This window comes from Onychomys torridus, chromosome 4 (genome assembly GCF_903995425.1).
Source record: "Onychomys torridus chromosome 4, mOncTor1.1, whole genome shotgun sequence".
NCBI lineage: Eukaryota > Metazoa > Chordata > Mammalia > Rodentia > Cricetidae > Onychomys > Onychomys torridus.
This window is the reverse complement of record NC_050446.1, coordinates 95,250,547-95,274,286: the sequence shown is the minus strand read 5'-3', so window position 1 is coordinate 95,274,286 and position 23,740 is coordinate 95,250,547. Positions and strand designations below refer to the sequence as shown.

The window sequence follows — 23,740 nt, the reverse complement described above, 5'->3', positions numbered from 1 at the left end:
CAGCTGTTTGCTACCATGTACATTGAAATAAACAAGCTACAACAAAATGCCTGCTTTTCTATTTAAATTGTTTGACAAATATTTTTTAATGGCCGTATAAGCAATACCTTTTAGGAAATGTAATAGAAAAAGAAGTTCAATTCATTATGATAGAAAGCAATAAAATTTGTGGGTAGGAGGGGAGGGGAAAATGCTAGATTTTTTTATCCATTTGTTTGTTTATTTGTTTATGAGACAGAGCCTCTGTGTGGCCTTCCTGGCCTGGAACTTATGTAGATTAGGCTGCCTTGAACTCAGCTTCTGATGCTTGGTGGAAGCAGAGGAGTTTCTTTCAACTCTTCACCTGAGAGCATTTTTATGAATGGTTGAAAGAAAATGTGGAGGGGGAAAAAGATGAGCAGGAATTTTGTCTTCTAATGTTGATATTAGTACTGTTGACATTATCTCCTTAACAAAGACTTTTGGACACACTATTCACAAAAGGTGACATGTTGAAGAGGGATTGAAACTAACAGTGTACAGCATTGGTGAGAAGTGGTAGTAGGTCATAGTAGGTGTTAAAGAGAAGAGAGCAGCTCAGTGGTTTGGTCAGTTTGCCATCTTACCCATACTTTAGAATATACTTTAGCTATATTAATTATACTCACATTGTTAGGTAATAGAATTCAAGCTTTTCCCCCCTTTGTCTTACAATACTGAATCTCTGTACCCAGTAAACACTGAGTCTCTCTCTTCAGCAATCAACTTTCTACTTTCTGCTCCTGCCATTGTCCTACTGTACATACTGGGCAAATCAGAAATCAGTTGTTGTTTTGTGGTTGACTAAGTTGTTATTTCTTGTCTTGTCTTGTCTTGTTTTGTGGTGCTGAGGATCAAACTTTGTTCGTGATAAGCAAAAGATTACCACTGAACTTCACCGCCAGCCCCATTTCTTATTTCTTTGTCATCAATACTTGCTGTGACCACTTCCAAAGCAAATATGAGTTGGTTGAAATAAATTATGAGAACAGTTCTTATAAGCTATAAAGGATAGCCAGTTGTTGCATAGTATTATCATAATGAAGCGAATCAGAAAGACAATGAAGAGAATTCACAGGGGAAATATGAATAAAAGGTACTCCACTGTCTATGAGTTTCTTTCTGTCATCTGTAACTCCAGTTTGCTACCAATAGCATATGAACACAACTTGAATTGATTCCTAGTGGATAGTAATGAACTCACTGAATTATTATTTTAAATACTTAACATTATCTTCCTTATCTATTTGTTTAGACACAATCTCAGTGTGTGTGTATGTATATATATATATATATATATATATATATATATATATATTTTTTTTTTTTTTTTTTTTTTTTTTTCCCTCACAGACCTTGCATTGCCCATTGAATGAAGAGGTAATTGTTCAAGCCAGAAAAATATTCCCTTCAGTGATAAAATACATTGTAGAAATGACCATATGGGAAGAAGAAAAGGAACTGCCTCCTGAGCTGCAGATAAGGTGGGAGCTGTCAAAAGCCTCAGGCTTTCGTGCTGGTTCTTTAAGTTGCCCAAACAGTGTTGGCTATCCATGTTTGTGGTCTTTCCTTCCTGTGCTAGGGTTTGCACATACAAGGCAAATGCTCTGCTATTGAGTCATAGCCTAAGATGGTGCCCGCCCGCCCACCCAACTCCCCTCCCATCCTCCTTCCTTCTTTCCTTCCTTCCTCCCTACTTTATGTTGTAATTTATTATAATTTTGGAATAGATATAGCACAAATATTTTGTAGAACAGTTTTATACACCCAAGGCAAGAATGGGTGTGGGCTCCTCAACAGGGAGAGACTCACCTAAATTTATTAACACCTTGAGATTATCTCTCGGGAATATTTTCAAAGTATCTTTACTTGAAATACTCTCTTAGATAGTATGTAGGAGTTAAGCCAAAGAAGAGTAAAGAAACTTCAAATCTATAAGAAGAAAAAGGCTAACATTTTTAGGGGCTTGTTCCATTTCTAAGGTTTGTCCTGTTTATAGCTGCTAATGCTAGTGGGTAAGTAAGTTGCCCATTTTGATTTTGGCCTGGATCAAGGTCTGGGTTCCCAAAGATGTTTGTGAACAGCAGAACCTCAGAATGAACTTCATTTCGCTCTTATATTTATCTCTTTCCCTGATCAAGACAAGTTTAATAAGAGATGAGAAAATAGCCTTTTCCCTTATGCTTTAGAAATAGTGTGCTAGGATTATTATAGGCATCAAGATTTAACTTGTAGGGACTGGGGAGATGGCTCAGAGATTAAGAACAGTGGCTGCTCTTCCAGAGGTCCTGAGTTCAATTCCCAGCAACCACGTGGTGGCTTACAGCCATCTGTAATGAGATCTGGTGCCCTTTTCTGGCCTGCCTGCATACATGCAGGTAGAATACTTGTATGTACTGTATACATAATAAATAAATCTTAAAAAAAAAGATTTAACTTGTATTTAGATAAAAACTCAGCAACTTCTGACAGCTATAAGTCTTGCATTGACATAGTTGCTTTTAATTGAATAGAAAAAGGAGGCGGAGGCAGGTGGATATCTGAATTCAAGGCCTGCCTGCTCTACATAACAAGGTCTAGGTCAGGCAGTTATATGGTAAACCGTTGTCACAAATAATAAAAAAGGAGTTCTGGATATGAAAATATAGTTCAGGCCTTATGGGACTATTTCTGCTTGTTTAGTACTTAGAGTTTCACAGAACTACAGAACAAATCCATAGACAGATTTTGTGGAAGGAATTGTTTGTTTTCATAGGAGTTTATTATATAAGAAGAGATAAATAATTGAGAATTTTAATGAAAAAAATTTTCATGACAAAAATGTGCTTTTTTTGTTCAACGTTGGTTTATAAACTTCTTGAGGAAATTAAAAGTATTGAAAAAGTTTATCTGTAGGTACTTGAATTTCAAAGAGATGATAATAGCAGTTGAAACCTTTAAAGAAATTTGATAGCAGTAAGTATAATGTGAGCACCTCCCAGCACAAACAGCGTGCTTGAATGTCGTTTGTGGACAGGGGACATTGGACTTGGGGTTCACAGATTTGCCTTCTGGTCCCTCTCACTGCTCACTTGTCTTGTGACCATGGACATCCCTTTAGCCCACCTGAACCTCTGTTTCCAACCTCTAAGAGGGGTAAGACAGTCTTCCCTTTAGAGGGTCAGTAGGATTTTTGAAAGGCATAGTATAGATTTAAAGTTGATGATATATGATCTATAGCTGCTGTTTTCACATAGCGCATGAGATCCTCACCAAACTCTGGAGTGTAGACATTATTCTCTTCCTAGAGGTTGAAAAGGCACCATCCTCTCAGCAAATCTAAGGTCAGTGGCCTTTCTGAGATCCTATAGCCAAAGTGGGAGTGCTGGCATTTTATAGAAAAACAAAACAAAACAAAAACCAAACCCACCTTTCCCCTAATAAAACTGTAATACCAGCATCACTTAAAGATTTACTTTTTATTTAGGTGTATGACTTTGTGAGTGTATGTGCTCCATGTACACGCCTTGTGCCCACAGAAACCAGAGGGTTTTATAGAAGATTTTAATTTGTCTCATGTAGGTGGTGGGAACTGAACTTGGGTCCTCTACAAGAGTAGTATTTGTTTTTAGCTGCTGAGCCATCTCTCCAGCTCAGAGCATCAGGTCCAGTATCACTTAAATAGAAGGGACAAATACAAAAATAAAATCTGGTTATTTATCATTGCCTGCTTAAAGGTTTCAGTTTGCCAATATGTAAGTCAAGCAAAAGTTAAGGAGTGGTATTTAAGTTTGTCTAAACTGCCGATAAGATGAGATTTCTAAAAGTAGTAGAAAAAACCCTCGAGGAAGTAATAATTAGTGATTTTGTTTTGGTTTTTAGAGACAAAGGATCACAGAGTGTTATCTAATCTTGTCTCCAGCTGGTGAGCACAAGTAGTCTTTGTGCCTCACTCAGCCTCTCAAGTACCTGTATACCAGCATTCCTCGCTGGGAATCTTTTTTAAGCTATAGCACTATATTATTTAAATCATGTCATATCAGTATTACAGTGTTATTTTCCTACTTAAGAATACATGGCATTTTTTTTGTTTGCTTTACTGTCTGAATATGTATCTTTTTTTTAAATAGGGAGAAAAATGAAAGATACTATTGTGTCCTTTTCAATGATGAACACCATTCATATGATCATGTAATATACAGTCTACAAAGAGCTCTGGACTGTGAGCTTGCAGAGGCACAGTCGCACACCACTGCCATAGACAAAGAGGTTGGTGATCACTGTGTGAATTATGTTGCTGTCTTACATCCATTTCTGGCATTCAGGTGTTAACTGTTTTTTTAAAGGTGATTCATTATAGATTTAAAATGGATAGCTAACTTCTGGGCATGATGTAACTGTTACACACTCTTGAACTCACCGTAACTGGTTCCCTGTGCAGGGTTCGATCTGTCAGTGTAGTATCATGGACAGGGAAGAGAGTGTGAACCTCATTCCCCTGAGGATTATTGGCATTAATGGTGCTTAGGGAAGGACTGTACTGTTTCCCAGTGACATTGTCTCTAGTAAGCTGTCCATACTCCAGCAAATAACTCCCTGTCCTCAATCATTCAAGCAGCTATAATTAAACTCAGCGAGTTACCAAATAAAAAGACATAAAAGTAGGAAGGATTTGGCACTGGGTGGGGGTGGCAAACACTTTAATCCCAGCACTTGGGAGACAGAGACAGAGGCAGATGGCAGAGTTTGAGGTGAGCCTGGTCTACAGAGCAAGTTCCAGGACAGGCTCCAAAACTATACAGAGAAACCCTGTCCCACAACAACACCAACACCACCAACACCAGAGTTGGAAGGATTTGTTTGGAAGAAGGGCTTTAGCATGAGAGAGAAGAGGATGAGAGAAGATAGAGGTGTTGAAATGATCCAAATTTATTGTATACATGAAATTGTCAAATTTTTTAAAATTAAAAAAACAATGTCTGTGCATAGGATCTGGCACTTTTTGCCTATGCTAGATAAATGCTCTTTTGTTGAATGATACATCCTTAGCCTTTGGAGGTATTTTGTTTTGAGAGAGTTGCTTGTAGCCCAGCTGGCCTTAAACTTGGTATGTAACTGAGGATGATCTTGAACTCCTGATCCTCCTGATTCCATTTCCTGAGTTCTGGGTTTAAGAGGAGTGTGCCAGCCTTACTGGACACACACACACACACACACACACACACGCACACACGCATGTGCACACACACCCCTGTGCCAACCCTCCCCCCCTTTTTTTTCCCGAGACAGGGTTTCTTTGGTGCCTGTCCTAGATCTCCCTCTGTAGACCAGGCTGGCCTTGAACTCACAGAGATCCTCCTGCCTCTGCCTCCCGAGTGCTGGGATCAAAGGCGTGCGCCACCACCGCCCGGCCCTTTTTTTCTTTTTGAGACAAGATCTCTCACTATGTAGCTCTAGCTATCCTGTATCTCACCATGTAGATTAGGTTAGCATCAAAATCATGGACATCTGCTTGCCTCTGCCTCCCAAGTGCTGGGGTTAAAGGAGTGCACCACTGTGTCCACCGGTTTAGCCCTGTTTGAGACCCAGTCCCATTATGTCTCTCAGGTTGTCTTTTCAATCTGAGATCTTCCTGCCGCCTGGTTTCGGAATTACCTGGATTTCTTTGTAGTGTCTTAAAACCTCTAGACAATAAATGATTTATAGTTGACAGCTCATCAAGTGTGTTACTTACTGATTGTGATTACCATCCCACTACCCTATTCTCTTTTTCACCTACAATTAGGGTCGCCGGGCTGTCAAAGCAGGTGTTTATGCTGCTTGCCAGGAAGCAAAGGAGGATATAAAGGTAACTTTCTGAATTATCTACAAAGGGGATTTCAAAAGGAAATGTAGATTGATTTCTAGAAGCCTCAGTAGAGCAGCCAAGTGATTTTATTGTTGCCGTGGTTGGTGTCATGAGTAAAAATAGGTCTGGGAACTTGGAACTTGCGGGCATATGGCTCCTTTTATGAAATATAAGTGGTTACTTAAAGCACAGCTTAGACGCTTGTTTTCACTCCTGTTACTTGTAGAGTCATTCAGAAAACGTCTCTCAGCACCCACTCCACGTGGAAGTGCTACACTCTGTGGTTATGGCGCACCAGAAATTCGCTTTGCGCCTTGGCTCTTGGATGAACAAAATTATGAGCTATTCAAGTAAGCATATACCCTATTTCTCTGATTTCTAATTAACTATTGTGTTTTATAACAGTGTTTAAATATCATTGAGATTTCTTCTTCCTTGGTCAAGTATCCATTTTGATTGATTTGTGCAGGATTATGTTTCAAGTATATAATACTACAAGGTGTTTTCAAATGCATAGTATCAAATAACACCCTTTATTGGCTCTTGAATCTTTGATGACATGATTATTATTGGCGTCAAACATAGCAAGGTTAATTTTAATCTTTTCACATAAGAACACTTTTAGGGAGAAATATTCTATAAGGAAAAATCATTTTCCTTCCTTTATTTGTAGGTGACTTTAGGCAGATCTTTTGCCAAGCCTGCCTCATAGAAGAGCCTGGCTCTGAAGACCCCTGTTTCATAAGCAGACTAATGCTTTGGGATGCAAAGCTTTATAAAGGTGAGCACTTCAGGACTCAAGGTGAGGATGATGGCTTCGTCATAGAACCCAGGTCTTCCTTGTATGTTATATGTGAAGGCAAGGTTAACCGACTTCATTTTTCTTGGTTAAAATCCAGGAATACTGTCTGTCTTTTTTTTTTTTTTTTTTTTGGTTTTTCGAGACAGGTTTTCTCTGTAGCTTTGGAGTCTGTCCTGGACTAGCTCTGTAGACCTCGAACTCACAGAGATCCACCTGCCTCTGCCTCCCAAGTGCTGGGATTACAGGCATGCGCCACCACCGCCCGGCCTGTCTTTTAATAATAGTGCCTTTTGTTTAGACAGAGCCAGTTAAAGTGTTTAATCAGATTCATGCAACAATGCTTTTATTAAAGCTGTGTTTTCACTAGAACAATCTAAGTGAGAAAGAGCAAGTAAAGGACGAGACTGTAAATGGTATGGAAAAGGAACAGTACAGAGTAGTTCTGAGATCCGGTTGAAAATGGCGGGAGGAGGGCGGGGTAAGTGGCTGGGAGGGTGAGAGGGGCGCTGCTCTTGCGGAGGACCCAACTTCGGAACTCAGTACCAAACTTAGGTGGCTCGAAGCTGCCTATAACTCCAGCTCCAGGAGATCTGGCTTCCTTTTCTAGCCCCTGTGAACATTCGCTGCCAGATATACATGCGCGCGCACTCACCTGCACGTAATTAAAAATAAAATAAACCTTAAAAATGTGATTTAAAAAAAAGGTTTGGAGAGGATCAAAGGTAAGATGAAGTGATGGGAGAGGTACAGAAAACGAAAGACTGGTAGTTTTTAAATTAAATTTAGAATGAAAAGTTGTGTTTTTAATTGTGATATTAAATATTATTGCATGTTTGAAGCTGTTAGCATGGTAAATGAAAGTAAGCCACCGCTACTAGTTCTAATGCCTGGAATAATTTTTCTGTCTTGGTGATGCCCTCACCCTCTGTTCCCAAATGACCCACAGGTGCCCGTAAGATCCTTCATGAACTGATCTTCAGTAGTTTTTTTATGGAGATGGAATACAAAAAACTCTTTGCTATGGAATTTGTGAAGGTAATTGCTGTTTATTTAGCAATAAATATAACAATTTTTACAAATAAAGTAATGGAAGCAAAGGGACACATAAGGAGCTCATTTATAATTCTTCTATTAATTTCTTCATTAAAAATATTTTATGTTACGTAAGTATTTTCACAAATGGTGGTTGGTAGAATGGAAACAGCAATTTTAAAGAAGACAGTGGAGAAATAACCTGTTTTCCAAGGCCAAGCAAAGGCAGGTTATTGCATTCATGCATACATTCATTCTTCTTTGTCTTTTTTTTCACTCATCCTTTTCAATCCTTTATGTGCCTTATAGTAAATTACTGCAAGAATAGAAGTGTCTGCTTAAGGGGTAGCAGGAAAGAGGGGCAGGCACATGAGACAGAGGCAGGAGGTAGAAGACCAGTGTATTTAACTGAGACTAGAGACACAAAGGTGAAATTAAAACTCTTTTATGTTGATTTATTGATCTGTTCCATATACCTTACATTGTTATGTCTTTTTGCTTAGCATCCAAGTAAGATTCCAAGGTTACATAGAACAAGGGCTTGAGTTTTTTACTTTGCCTTATTAAAAAATATACAATAAATATTTATTGACTCCTTCTGATTTTTTTGAAGATATATTTACTTTTATTTTATGTATATGGGTATTTAACCTACCTGTATGTCTGCATACAGTGTGCCTGCTGCCCATGGAAGCCAGAAGAGGGTGTCAAAGCTCGTGGAACTAGAGGTACAGATGGTTGTGAGCCACCTTGTGGGTCCTGAGAATGGAACCCGGGTCCTTTGGAAAAGCAGCCAGTGCTCTTCACTGAGCCATCTCTCTAGCCTTCCTTACCCCTTTGACACAGGGTCTCATCATGACATCCTGTCTAGCCTCGAACTCACAGAGATCTGCCTGCCTCTGCCACCTGAGTGCTGGGACTAAAGGCGTGCGCCACCATTGTCTGGCAGTTCCTTCTGGTTTTAATTTTCAGACAGTTCTAAAAGACTTAGACAGGGTAGAAGCAGAACCGAAACTAGAGTTGGAAGCAGAGAGAAAAGACAGCTGTAGGCACTGACAGCATGAGGATAAGATGCTTCTCGGATTCATAAGCAGATTATTAAAATCTAACACTTAGGGTCCAGAGAGATGGCTCAAGAGCACTTGTTCTTCCAGAGGACCTGGGTTTAATTCCTAGCACCAACATGGTGGCTCACTCCAGTTCTATGGGATCTAATGTTCTCTTCTGGCCTCCACAGCACTCCATACTCACAGGGTACACAGACATATACACAGGCAAAACACCCATAGCACATAACATAATAACAAGTATTAAAAAGTATATATGTGTCTTGTTCTTTGGAGGTGCTGATAGCTGAAGATGTAAATGTTTTCTAAACATTTTAGAGATCAGATTATTGGGCCTAGATAGACTGAATATCTGATTTGAAGTGAAATTTTATCCTATTATACAAAAGCTAATCTCACTTAGATAAAATACAGTTTTTGTATAGCATGGTTTCCTCTTGAACTCTAGCGATTCTGGAGAGAAAGATTAAATAGATAAATTGTTTATAACTCTGTTTATATATTAAAGTTGCTTGATACTGATAGGTGTGGAATTGACTTTGATCTAATACAGCAGGGCTATTTTCAGCTGGAATGTACCACTGTGGACAAAAAATTATTAAGCTTACTCTGCCTAAGGATTGATTGAATATGAGTGATTGGCTTCCTGCTTCATATAAGTTGCTAAATACTTTTAATATATCTAGTTCTATACTGTTAAGAGTAGAAACTGTAAAATGTTGCCTGAGAACTTTTCTTGTTGTGTTTTTTGTTGTTGTTTATTTTTTTTTGAGAAAGGGTAAACTACACTATTACACTCTGCCATGATTTTCACCTGTATATTTTGTTTTTAAAGTTAATAGTCTAATTCTACTAGATCAAGTAGTTGAATTCATATTTTAGTATTCTTCTGTTTCTTGCTCTATATTTTTGTTAATTGTGATAATGATAAACAGAATTATATTAACTCATCACCTTACAAACTGTATCATATTTGAGGCAGTTACTAAAATTTAGAATTTAAAGGTTCCAGTAGTGATTTGCAATCAATTCTTCACTTACATCACTTTCAGTATTATAAACAACTGCAGAAAGAGTATATCAGCGATGATCATGATCGGAGCATCTCGATAACTGCACTGTCTGTTCAGATGTTTACTGTCCCGACCCTGGTATGTATGAGATTTGCTCTGCTTTTTAAGACTTCCATTTGATGTGATAGTAAATTAAAACCATGTGATAATCACAAAGTTGGGCTACTTTCATTTTGAAAATTTAATAATACTTCTGTGGTATCTATGTGTGTAATAACTCTGGTGGTACCCAGGGACAAAATAACTGGAAACTACCCTGTCCAAATGGTCTGGTCTTTACAAGTAACATCCAAAGCTGATCTCTCACTCTCTGGAGTGTTCTTTCAATACTAAGACCTTGCATTTTTAAATTTTGCCTTTCTTTTGTTCTGTAGTTGTTGTTTTGGTGGATAAATACAGTAAGGTAAGAGCTGAGAACGGGAAAGTGTGCTCAGCAGTCTCTTCTGTGAGATGGTGCTACATAGGCCTGGGAGGAAAGAGGACTCTGCTTCCTTTTTGTGCTATTTATTTTCCTGTTTATTCTTGAAAGTCTGATGAACTGTTCCTATTTCCCCATTTCAAAGGGCCAAAGGGCAGGATAGGGGAGAGAACTGAATTGGGGCGAGGGAGAAACACCATGATAGATAGCAACATGATAGAACTTGTAAAAGTGTCTTTGTTCTTCATTGCTCATTGTATGATTACAAATGATAAATATTTGTTAGATGATTTGTGTAATAGGCTTGGCATATCCACACAGCTGTTTTCTAGAAACAAACTTACACTATGAGTATAGCTCAGTGGTGTAGCACTTGCCTAGCATATACAAGGCTTAGGGTTTGATCTCCAAGACTGAAAATAAAAACAAAATCCAAACACTAGAAATAAACTTCTGAAGTAGTTGCTATTCTTTAAAAGCTAGGGATTGGTTTTAGTGTTCAATAAACATGTATTAAACCGAGCATGGTAGCACATGCCTTCAATTTCAGCACTCAGGATGCAGAGGCAGACTGATCAATATGGGTTCCAGGTCAGCCTGATCTACATAGTGAGCTCCAGGCCAGCCAAGGCTGCATAATGGGACCCTGCCCAAACAAACACAAACAAACAAATAAACAAAAGTAAGCATTTGTTTAAAATTATGTATTTCTGGCCTTGCATGGTGACACACAACTTTAATCCCAGCACTTGGGAGGAAGGTAGAAGCAGGAGATCTCTGTGAGTTCAAGTCCAGCCTGGTCTATATAACAAATTTTAGGATATTCAGGACTAAAATAGAGAGACTCTGTCTCCAAAACAAAGAAACAAACAAGTAAATTTACTTATGGGCATGCATTTTAAGTTTGAATCCAGTATGGGTGCATAGTGAAATGCTGTTTCAAAAACAAAATGAAATACTGGTCAACTAAATGAATGAATAAATTAAGTCCATTACTATGGCAAGTTAATGCTAAGACAATATTCTTGAAATATTCTGCAGGCCCGACATCTTATTGAAGAACAGAATGTTATTTCTGTCATTACTGAAACTCTGCTAGAAGTTTTACCTGAGTACTTGGACAGGAACAATAAATTCAACTTCCAGGGCTATAGCCAGGACAAACTGGGAAGAGTATACGCAGTAATATGTGATCTAAAGTAAGTGGTCGGAGTTCAAAGGTGAGGGCATCTATTAAACACAGTGTGCTTACTTGCTCTGTCATATAAGTAAACATTTGTTCCTCTTGGTTAGCTAGGATTCTCTTTACTCTGATGGCAAACACAAAGAAATTTGACTGCCTCATGCTAATACAGTTGGCCTCCACATCTGTGGATCCCCCCAACAACTTGAAAGTAATAAAAAAGATGATTGATTCTGTACTGAACATGTATAGATTTTTTTTCTTGTTTTTATTTAGAATGCTGCAGTATAATAAGTATTTATAGAACATTTGCTTTGTATAGGTATTAAATTGTCTGTGATGTATGTATGTAGGTTATTTGCAAAATACTTTATCATTTTATATATTTTGGAAGTGGGGTTCTGGAATCAGTTCCCCACTAGTAACACAAGACTAATGTAAGTATCTTCAGCAAAGTCTTACTGACTTTAAAACCAACTGAATACAGAGGGTGCTGAGGACAGGCCTGTCACGTGTTCTTGGGCCATCAAGTGACTCTCCATTGTAATTTCCACACTTTTCACTCACCTTTCACTCACACACTTCATGGTTCTGTTCCCCTCATATGCTCTCGGCTTCCGATAATCTGATTTTTCTTTGTATTTCCTTTTTCCATATATACCAGCCTATTGATACTTACTAGTGTTCCCTTAATTAAATTTTTCTCCCTGAAGAGGACTAAAAATTTATTTTCACATTAAATTGGAGGGCTAGAGAAATCATTCAGTGTTTAAGGGCACATAGTACTCTAGCAGAGGAAGAGGACCCATGTCAGGTGATTCAAAACCACCTCTAACTCCACCTCTAGGGATCTTACTATTTCTTTGGTCTTTGTGGGGCACTTACAGATACTTGTACACACATGCACTCCCACATACATATAATTATATATATAATTGGGTTTTTTTGGGGGGGGGGGTTGAAACAGGGTTTCCCTGTGTAGCTTTGGAGCCTGCCCTGGAATTCACTCTGTAGATCAGGCTGGCCTCAAACTCACAGAGATCCTCCTGCCTCTGCCTCCCAAGTGCTGGAATTAAAGGCATGTGCCACTACTGCCCAGCAATGCAAAACATTTTTAAAAAGTCTTAAACTAAAGTTAGAATCACATGATAGAACAGTTCATTTCAGATCATTAAAATAAATTTCCATTTACTTTAGAAATGGTAAATGTTATAAGAATTCTGATAGATCAACTATTTAATAAATCATGGACTTTAAAAAATTCTTTTTGTATATATTAGAATAAAATATGTACTTAGTTTACTGTTTTTTAAAAAATTCTAAGGTGTGGCTGGAGAGATGACTTGTCAGTTAAGGACATTTGCTTCTCTTTCAGAAAACCTGAGTTTGGTTCCCAGTACCTACATCGTGCAGCTAATAACTCCCTCTAACTCCAGCTCCAGGGAATCTAAAGGCTATGGTCTCCATAGGCATCTGCACCCATGTGCAGATAACCACACACACACACACACACACACACACACACACACACACACACACACCCCAAATAAACAATTTTTTAAAGTTCCAAGTCATATGTGATTGGGAAAAAGTTTTACCTACTTCTAGGTAAGGAAGACAAATGAATGAGCTACTAGTCCAACTTAAAAATAGTTTAGTCTGTTTAAAAAGTAGGGTTAGGAACTTAGCTCAGCAGTTAAGCGTTTGCCAGAAAATACCCAAAGCCCTGGGTTTGATCTCCACCTCTGAAAAAATAAATGACAGATTTCTGGAAACTACAGTGGATTCTTATTTAATGAAGAGAAATTCTTCAAGACTTTCTCAAATTCTTTTATTTCAAAATGTCATTGTGGCATATACATTTTTTCTTTAGAGTTTAGTAAATTATTACATCATCACACCTCTAGTATAAGTATTGATGGTAGATGTCTTAGGGTTTCTATTGGTGTAAAGAGACACCGTGACCACAGCAATTCTTTCAATGGAAAACATTTAATTGGGGCCGGCTTACAGTTTCAGAATTTTTTTGTCTATTAACATCTTGGCAGCATGTAGCCAGACATGGTGCTAGAGAAGGAGCTGAGCGTTCTACATCTTGATGGGCAGGCAACAGGAAGTAAACTGAGATACTGGGTGTATCTTGAGCATAGTAGACCTCAAAGCCCACCCCCACAGCGACACACTTCCTCCAACAAGGCCACACTTCCCAATAGTGCCACTCACTATGGGTGCCATTTTCTTTCAAACTACCACCATGGATAAATCCAGTAGTGATCAGCATGTAGCCATTACACCTCTCAGATTTGTTCCTTAGCTAAATTGTGCATGATTTACATTACTCAAAGTACAACTTTCCTAGTGGCTCTACTTGAAGAATCCTTATTAATTCATTGATGAGCCATGTTCTACTTTACAGGGTGGAATGTCATCACTGAGTTATTTTAGAGAAAACTAACATAATTTAAGTAACCTGCTTAATAGGTGCAGTTTGCTCTCAAAAGGATCCGGTGAAATTTATTAGTAGTTCTCACATGGTAAAGAACTTTGCTTGCCGGGCGTTGGTGGAGTACGCCTTTAATCCCAGCACTCAGGAGGCAGAGGCAGGCGGATCTTTCTGAGTTCAAGGCCAGCCTGGTTTACAGAATGAGATCCAGGAAAGGTGCAAAGCTACACAGAGAAACCCTGTCTCGAAAAACAAACAAACAAAAATACCAAAAACAACAACAAAAAAAGAACTTTGCTTATATTAACTGCATTTTCATTTGTAACATTCTTACAAAGAAGGTGGTGTAATCTTGGCTTGTAGGTTATAATTATTTGCCTAGGTCACAAGCTCCTAAGTATGGAACTGTGATTTGGACCTGACTGTTTTTCTGTGCTGCTCAAATTTCTTTTATGACATCATGTATCCTCATAAAGTGTATAGACAGTGACGGTGAACGCTGTTCTGAAACCTTACCAAAGCACTGTTTGGAAATATCCTCGTGTAGGAAATAGTCATTAAGTCCTATTTTCTGTTTCTTAATATATAAACTCTGCAGTTATGCCTTATTTTCTATGTATGTGTTAATTTAATTTTCCCTGAAAGCTGCTTTTAAATCAGTTATTGCTACAAATGCTTAAGTATCCATAAGTTCTTTTAGAATGTGTAGTTCTCTACAGTCTAGCCATGTACTCTACTTACCTGTTTGTACCTAAATATAAAATAAACCCCTTGGTGTGAGTGGGAACTCTGTTCACATTCCCCACAGAGATTTTAGTTCATTTGTGTGTCAAAAAATGAACACAAGCCGGGCGGTGGTGGCGCACACCTCTAATCCCAGCACTAGAGGGGCAGAGCCAGGTGGATTTCTGTGAGTTCAGGGCCAGCCTGGTCTACAGTGTGAGTTCCAGGAAGGCATCAAAACTACACCAAGAATGAGAGCGAGAGCCATGAACATAGTACCCCAACTGAAGTCTATCCGGTAAAGTCAAAGAGGAAGATTATTATCTCCTTTGCTCCAAATAACAAATCTCAATTTGATTTTGTAACTCAGTCTGTGGAAGGTATCTGATGGGGTTTTTGGTGTCTTAATTTCTAATTTAGTGAACAGTGGAAAAGAGATTCATTTGAACTTTGATCCTATTAAGAAAATTTCTTTTTATTATTTTATCCAGTTTCTGTGTCCCATTTCTGAAAAATATAGCAGACCCTCCAATCACCCCTCCGTTTCTTTCTCCTGTTACTTAACCACCTGCTCTACTACAGCCCTTTCTTCCCTTTTCCAATCCTTTTCGACCCCTCGCATCTTTATGTTAGGTCAGAGCTCAGGCATGAACCAGGACAAGCTAGGAATGGCAATTCTCTTCTACCCTATCTCAGTACTTCTCAAGTTAGCCAAGGAGTTATTGGAATGAAGTACCCCTGAATAGAGTGCAAGAGTCTGTTTCTAAAAAGGTGATGCTGTTTTAAGTTACAGTGCTCATGAAACAACCAAACCTTGATGTCACCTTTTTTTTTTTTTTTTTCCTCCCGAGACAGGGTTTCTCTGTAGCTTTTTGGTGCCTGTCCTGGACTAGCTCTGTAGACCAGGCTGGCCTCGAACTCACAGAGATCCACCTGCCTCTGCCTCCCGAGTGGATGTCACTTTTTTATACCTTTAATTTTTTTTGTCTTTAAGAAATAACAACTGGCATACTTCAATTTCTTATTTGACAAGGTCCTGCTGCTTGTATTTTTTATTACATTTATTTGTTTATTTTGTGTATGTGTGTGAGTGTGGGTGACTTAGCATGTATGGAAGTCAGGGGACAACTTGTGGGAGTCTTCTCCTTCCACTGTGTTTGTCTTCAGCATTGAACTCAGGTCATCTGGCTTAGTGGCAAGCATCTTTACCTGCTGAGCCATCTTGCAGGCTAATAATAATAATAATAATAATAACAACAACAACAACAATACATTAAACTTATTATTGTTAATTATAATTAGTATAGTTTAATTAACACTAGAAATTAGTTAATTATTATTGTTGTTATTATTATTATTATTGAGACAGGGTCTCTCTGTTCTGGCTATTCTGGAGCTCGCTATGTAGACCAGGCTGGCCTTGAACTCGCAGGGATCCTCCTGCCTCAGTCTCCCTAGTATTGAGATTAATGGCATGAGCCACCACCGGCCGGCTGCAAAATAATTTTGGATAGTTTATCATATCCTGAGGACTTATTCGTGATAAATTTTGTTCCCATTGAAACCAATTATTGTCTTTTCAGCCAAAAGAAATACAGATTTGGTGTAGGCTAACATAGCTGTAGGCTTGCTCATCTCTCTAAATTTGTACATCCTAATGTGCAAGGCATGGTGACTCAGGGGTTCACATCCTTCTTTCAGGTTCTGAGTTCTGAAAACCTGGAGATAGGAAGTCTGTTTGAAATCATCTGTGCCTGAAAGGATTTGACTTGGCCTCTTGGGTGATGGTTATGAAAAGTCTGAGAAAGTCTTCATCTATGGGTTTCTGTGACAGGCCTGTCCTGTGACAAGCTATGTTGTTCACTTAATCATTCTGAAACAGAATTTGGAAAGCCAGGCTTAGCGTTGATGGCTGTCTCTTATAGATGAGATTGTTATTTTGCCAGTTTTATATAAGTAAAACAAAATAAATAACTCTAGTTCTGCCAGAGGTTCTAATTACTGTAGGAAATTAAAATTCACAATTTTGATGAGTCAACATTGTCTATAACCCTGATAACCTTAAAATCATCTCAGAATAAAGAAGTGAACTATTTTTTTTTCTACTGAAATGACAGATATATCCTGATTAGCAAGCCTCTAATATGGACAGAAAGGTTAAGAGTGCAGTTCCTTGAAGGGTTCCGGTCTTTTCTGAAGATTCTTACCTGTATGCAGGTATGATAATTCTATGGTGTACCAATAAAATAAAATTAGCTTTAAAAAATTCCATCTTATTTTTTCCCTCATTTTATTTATTTTTTGAGGTTTATTTTATTTATATGGGTATCTTGATTGAATATATATCTATGCTCCACATACCTGCCTGGTGTCCATGTATGCCAGAGAGAGCATTGAATCCCCTGGAATTAACTGGAATTTCAGTTGTGAGCTATCATGAGGGTGTTGGGAATCAAACCTGGGTTCTCTAAAGGAGCAGTCTGTTCTCTTAACCATGGAGCTGTCTCTCCAGCCCCTTTCCTCCTTTTTTTTTTTGTTTTGTTTTGTTTTGTTTTGTTTTGTTTTGTTTTTCTGTGTAGCTTTGAGCCTTTTCCTGGAACTCACTCGGTAGCCCAGGCTGGCCTCGAACTCACAGAGATCCACCTGGCTCTGCCTCCCAAGTGCTGGGATTAAAGGCGTGTACCACCACCGCCCAGCTAATTGTTATTTTCATAGAAGAAAATTTCTCTGATGTAGTAGAAATAAGATATAAACACTAACTTATCCTTGCTTTCATAAATGTGTGTGTAATTAGTTACAGCTGCTACTATTAATGCTCATTGAATGCTTACCACATGATAAAGATATGGTAAGACTACATGAATTATCTTCAGCTTATAGGTTTATTTTGCTGTTATGATTCTTGTTTTACACATGAGGAAACGGGACCTTCTAACTGCTGGTATTTGCAGTCAGATACCCATGAACTGTGTACTCCCGAAAGCTAGTGTTCTAACTCACATGTTCTGTAGTTTAACAGCTATGTTCAAAGACTGTGCATTTATGGTTATAAATCCTGGTATATTGATTTATATGTCGCCATAGAGGAACAACAAGAAAGGCCATGGATTGACTACTCTTTCCCTGCAGGGCATGGAAGAAATCAGGAGACAAGTCGGACAACACATTGAAGTAGACCCTGACTGGGAGGCTGCCATTGCTATACAGATGCAGCTCAAGAATATTTTGCTCATGTTCCAAGAGTGGTGTGCTTGTGATGTAAGTGAAAGATTTGGTAGCAAGATTAGTGCCTTTGTAAGTGCTCTAATAGTTATTAGTAGCATAGTTTTGTGCTATAGCTTTTTTGATATAAAAGTTTATAATGTGACAGTCTTAGATACTTTAAATTATATTATTATGTATAGGAAGAAAATTCATTCTTTTATATTGATTAGAAAATGTATCTCAGGGTAGTTTGCTTAGAAGAATTACAAAGTTTAAAAGTATGTGCCTTGGGGGCTAGAGAAATGGATCAACTGTTAAGACCTGGTAACTTCCCAGAGGACCTGGGTTCAATTCCCAACTTTCACATGGAGGCTCACAACCATCTGTAGCTCCAGTTCCAAGGGGTCTGATACCCTCTTCTGGCCTTCACAGGTGGTGTACATACACGATACACTGATACATGATATACATGCAGGTGAAACAGCCATACACATAAAATAATAAAGTAGTTTTTAAAAAAATGTATGTTGGGACTACTGGAAAGATGGTTCAGGGGCTAAGAGTGCATAGTGCTCTTGCATAGGACCCAAATTTGGTTCCCAGCACACACATCAGGCAGCTTACAACCACCTATTGTTACTTTTTCAGGGGAATTTGATATCTCTGGTCTTCTTGGGCAACTGTACATGTGTGCAGACACCATACACAGATACATACAAATAAGCACATAATTAAAGTAAAAATAAATCTTTAAAAAAAATTCTATGTTATAGGTGGTACATACCTATAATCCTAGCACTTGGGAGGCTAAGGCAAGAGGATTGCTCTGAATTTAAGGCTAGCCAGGGTTACATAATGTCAGACTATCCAGAACTATATCTCAAGACCCTTTTGAAACCTATCCATCCCAAATTTTCTCATATGTATTTTCAAATTTATTTAAAAATTATTTTTAATAGTATGATAAATCACACCATGAAAAATTTAAAATATTTCAAGAATAGAAAGGAATGATTATTAAATCAACAATTTTCTTACATACATTAAGCACTTAAAAATTAATTTGAAAGTATGAAACAAATGTATTGCTTAAGCAACAATTTTAGACCATAGTCCTCTCTCTGTAAAGACCCAACCCTAAACTAGGGAAGAAGTAGCTTAGTCAGTAAAATGCTTGCCATGCAAGCAAGAGGACCTGAGTTCTATTGAGCTCTAGCATCCATATAAAAAGACAGCCATTGTGGTGTGTGCTTGTAATTTCAGCACTGTGAGAGGGGTGGAGACATGAGGTTCTCTGGGGCTCTCTGGCCAACCACCCTAACTAATAGGTGAGCCCTGGGTTCCAGTAAAAAACCACTGTCTCAGAAAACAAGGCTGGTGTTCCTGAGGGATAACACCCAAGATTATGTTTGTTTCTATAGGCACATGCACATACATATTTTACACACACACACACACACACACACACACACACACACACACACACACCCATAGATTCCCCCCAAGTTCTCCCCCAAGAGAATATGACTTTATTTATTTATTTACTCATTCATTTGTGTGTGCCCATTTGTACATGTGTAGACTAGAGGTTGACATTGGGTGATTGTCTTATTGAGACAGTGTTTGTCAGTGAACCTGGGCCTTACCATTTCAGCTAGACTGGCTGGCCAGCAAGCTCTCTGGGACCTCTTGTATCTGCTCCCCTGCATTGTGGTTATAGGTAGCCACTGGATTCATCCCCCCCCCCCCCCCTACCCCACATGGTTTCTCTGTGTAACAGCTCTGGCTGTCCTGGAACTTGCTCTGTAGACCAGGCTGGTCTTGAACTCACAGAGATCCACCTGCCTTGGAGATCCAGGGTGCTGGGATTAAAGGTGTGAGCCACTACCACCTAACTTTTATTTTGGTACTTGAGGTCCAAACTTTACCCATGGAGTCGTCTTTACTGAGAAATTTGATGTTTTCTGGGGGTCAGCTCCACCATTTCCTCCAGTTTTCTGTATAGTGTTCATGATCTGACCAGGCCTCTCTGTCTTCACTCAGTCTCTACCCTTAGCTTCTTTTATCTAACACCAATGCCTTTCTCAAGGCTCTTGGTTCCACTTACACTGCTTTTCCTGGAATTTATCTCCTTTGTTTTTCCTCTTCTTCCTCCTGTGCCCGTGGGCACATAGACTCCGCTGCTGCCTGCAGAACAGTCGAAGCTCCTTTACTCAGTTTTGTCTCCTCCCTAGACTACATTCTGTCTTTATGTTTCTTCTTCCCTCTGTGACCAGCAGAAGTCACAGGTTCAGTGTGACAGTCAAAGACAGCAGGCTCTGATTTCGTGTGGTGGTTCTAGAGCAGGGCAGGGTCTTGGCCAACAAACAGCATGTATCCTGTGGCTCCACGACCTTAGGGAACAGCATGCAGTTAGGAGATTTTGTCCAGGGTTGTGTTCACTGTCATATCTCCTCCTATCGTCTGTCTGTCTGTCTGTCTGTCTATCTACCGATCTATCTATCATCTCTATATCTATAATAAGTATAAATCTATATAACTATTTTTACAGATTAGGTCCCACTACTTCTTTAGAGTTTGATTCTCTTCCTATCAATTGATTAGAAGTATGGGACTTAGCTCAGTGGTAGAGCGCTCGCCTAGCAAGCACAAGGCCCTGGGTTCGATCCTCAGCTCAAAAAAAAAAAAAAAAAAGAAGTATTTTTAGAAAATAAATAAATAGTCGGGCAGTGGTGGCGCATGCCTTTAATCCCAACGCTGGGAGGCAGAGGCAGGTGGATCTCTGTGAGTTCGAGGCCAGCCTGGTCTACAGAGCGAGATCCAGGACAGGCACCAGAACTATGCAGAGAAATTCGAAAATTCAAAAAAAAAATCATTTAGTAAGAAGAATTAAAAAGTCTTTTCTTAGTCTCCATATTCCTTGTTTTTTTTTGTTTTGTTTTTTTGTTTTTTGTTCTGTTTTTTTGTTTTGCCCTGTAGTGTTGGTTAAATTACTAGGTCATCTTGAATCCTTCTTTCCCTCTGGTTTTCACAAGCCTACAGAATACTAGTAGTTTCATTATCAGTTATCAGCTTCAGCTAGTGGTTATCTTTTTTCCAATTCCTCATTCTTGCTAAAAGAGATTCCCCAATATTCCCTTTATAAAGATCCTTCATATCTTCTACTTAATTTAATTAATTAAAGGGATAAGTTGTCTAAGCTGTAGTCTCACTTTATTTTGTGTGCCAGATGTTTCTACTTAAATTACCATATTTTTTATATTTCAAACTCAGAATATCTTAAATTGATTTGTTACTACTTGCTTCAAGTTATTTTAGCTCATCTTGACCTCCCCCCTTGTTCTAGTGTTATTCTCCATACAAGGAATCTCAGAGCCTGCATGTTCTGTGTGATTATTAATCAATATGCCGCCACCTAAGGGAGTGTTCCCAAAATGTATTTGGCTCTGGAGTTCCTTTTTCAAATCAAACCAGTGTGGGAAGCACTGTATTAATTAACCTGAATGACTGTTCTCCTCTTCATTTTATTTTATTTTATTTTTTAGGTCTCTTCTTAGAATACCTCCTTCTCATTTTTCCTCATGCTTAAATTCTTGTGTGTGTGTGTGTGTGTGTGTGAGAGAGATGAGGGATCAAACTTAGGGATTTGTGTATTAGAAATATCTGCTGGGTGTGGTAGCTCAGGTGTTTAATCCCAGCACTCAGGAGGCAGAGGCAGGTGGATCTCTGTGAGTTGAGGACAGCCTGGTCTACAGAGTGAGTTCCAGGAAATCCAGGGCTGTTAGACATAGAAGCCCTGTCTAGAAAACAAAACAAAACAACCAAAAGGAAGGAAGAAAGAGACTTGTGCTCTGCCAGTTACTTTTCTATGCCATTAGACAGCACCGCCACTCTCCACCCCAACTCCCAACCCCGCCCCACCCCTACTTGCAGTGTGTATGCATATTTTTCTCTCCCTTCAGCATTACAGAGGCCGAACACATACTATGTCAAAGCTCTACCACTGAGCTACATCTGTAGACAAATTCTGTTTTCTTTTAGGGCCCACTGAAAAGCTGCTTTCAAAAGTATGTCTTCTCAATTATGCTTGTTTTCTTCTCCTTTTTAGCATAATTGATTTATATCATTTAAGTGGTGCCTACAATTTTTACTCTGATTATAAATGCTTATATTTTATATTTCCTCTGATTTTATATACTATGGAGGTAGCCCTGGGACTACATAGAACAATTTTGTACTTGTATTTAATAAATATTTAGTCAGGTAGTGGGTGACGAAGTAGCTAATTTGTCGTTATATTTGTATTTTTCTTTTCCCTTAGGAAGATCTCTTACTAGTGGCTTATAAAGAATGTCACAAAGCTGTAATGAGGTGCAGCACAAATTTCATGTCTAGTGCCAAGACAGTAGTACAATTGTGTGGTCACATTTTGGAAACCAAGTCCTACAAAGTGTCTGAGGATCTTGTAAGCATACATCTACCACTCTCTAGAACTCTTGCTGGTGAGTGTTTCTGCTTTTTATGAATTTCTGATCAATTTTCTAGCTACTCTGAGTAGTAGTGTTTCTCTTTTTTTCTTTGTTCCATGTAGTCCCATTAGGCATGGGAGTTAAGGGGTATCATTATTTCTATGCTTTGGGAGCTTTCACTACGATATTTATCCAAGGAAGCTTAATTATGCTTTATACTCAGCTAAGAACCAACTTGGTACTTTTCTATCAATCACCCAAATTTTAAATACTTATAAATGTTGGTTTTATATCACTCTATGCTAAAATTCAGATTAGGTTTCAGTTTTTTTGATATCTTTTTTAATCTCTTAAATTACATTTGTGGATTTCTATTATGGAGGGGACAGTGTGCCATGGTGAGTATGTGGTGATTAGAAGACAGCTTGTGGAAGTTTGTCTTCTCCTGCCACCACATAAGCTCTGGGGATTGAACTCAGCTCACTTGGCTTGACAACAAGCACCTTTACCCACTGAGCCATCTTGCTGGCCCTTGTGATATATCTTTAAGAGTAGAATAAACATCTGGAGAGACAGACTTTTAGTTTTATATGATGTATGTACAATGTAAGATGTTTTGCAATGTAGGATAGTAAGTGTTTGATAATATTGTATTTCAAAATTAGAAGTTAAATGTTTTCATTTTGGAGTATCATTTATACACTTAGTAAGAATGTGTGTATGTGTTGGGGCGTGAGGGGTGGAGATTGAACTTAAGGCTTCCTGCATGCTAGCCATGTACTCTGTGACTGAGATACATCCTCAATTCTAGTGAAGATACATTTAAATAACCTAGCTTTCCAATCTTGATGAGTTAACTAAAACTATACTAATAGGGTTTAACTACTTTCCTGTTTTCTTTTTTCTTCTTTTAAAAATGATTTAGGTCTTCATGTACGTTTAAGCAGACTAGGTGCTGTTTCAAGACTGCATGAATTTGTGCCTTTTGTAAGTGACTCTTACATATTGAGTTATGTCTTATTTCTGGTCATCTCCATTGGTGGGTGGGAAAGAAAATCATATGTTAACCCTCTGCATAGTCACAGTTAGTTACTTCACAGTTGAATGTACCATGTTGAAACTTGAATAGCAAAGACTTGAAAGGCATCAAGGGCAAGCTCTTCCATTTTACAGACTTGTTGTCAAAGTCGAGGAGGCATGTGTAGTTTGTAACGTGATGAAACTGACCTCCCTGTGTTTCAGGAGGGCTTTCAAGTAGAGGTCCTAGTGGAGTACCCTTTGCGCTGTCTGGTGCTGGTTGCCCAGGTTGTTGCTGAGATGTGGCGAAGAAATGGGCTGTCTCTCATTAGCCAGGTATGGCACACACAGTCTGTTATACACATCGGTGAATGAGCTCATTTTTTTAAAAAGTGATTTACCCCATGTCCATAGAGTTTGCCAAATATTTGCTTTTATTCTCTTGTGTAGTCTCTTAGATATGA

At 38.6% G+C, this 23,740-nt stretch overlaps 1 protein-coding gene across 1 annotated transcript in view; it reads left to right on the top strand.

The window, feature by feature from the left end:
- Ubr1 (ubiquitin protein ligase E3 component n-recognin 1) overlaps nucleotides 1-23,740 on the top strand; it is a 131,300-nt gene that overhangs the window by 30,227 nt on the left and 77,333 nt on the right. Inside the window, exons 5-17 of the mRNA XM_036185032.1 lie at nucleotides 1,372-1,502; nucleotides 4,128-4,266; nucleotides 5,783-5,845; nucleotides 6,072-6,195; nucleotides 6,519-6,626; nucleotides 7,594-7,682; nucleotides 9,799-9,897; nucleotides 11,279-11,436; nucleotides 16,704-16,803; nucleotides 17,716-17,844; nucleotides 22,112-22,292; nucleotides 23,185-23,246; nucleotides 23,502-23,612. Of these exons, the coding sequence (XP_036040925.1) occupies nucleotides 1,372-1,502; nucleotides 4,128-4,266; nucleotides 5,783-5,845; nucleotides 6,072-6,195; nucleotides 6,519-6,626; nucleotides 7,594-7,682; nucleotides 9,799-9,897; nucleotides 11,279-11,436; nucleotides 16,704-16,803; nucleotides 17,716-17,844; nucleotides 22,112-22,292; nucleotides 23,185-23,246; nucleotides 23,502-23,612 (1,494 nt within the window). The remainder of the gene's footprint in view (nucleotides 1-1,371; nucleotides 1,503-4,127; nucleotides 4,267-5,782; nucleotides 5,846-6,071; nucleotides 6,196-6,518; nucleotides 6,627-7,593; nucleotides 7,683-9,798; nucleotides 9,898-11,278; nucleotides 11,437-16,703; nucleotides 16,804-17,715; nucleotides 17,845-22,111; nucleotides 22,293-23,184; nucleotides 23,247-23,501; nucleotides 23,613-23,740) is intronic.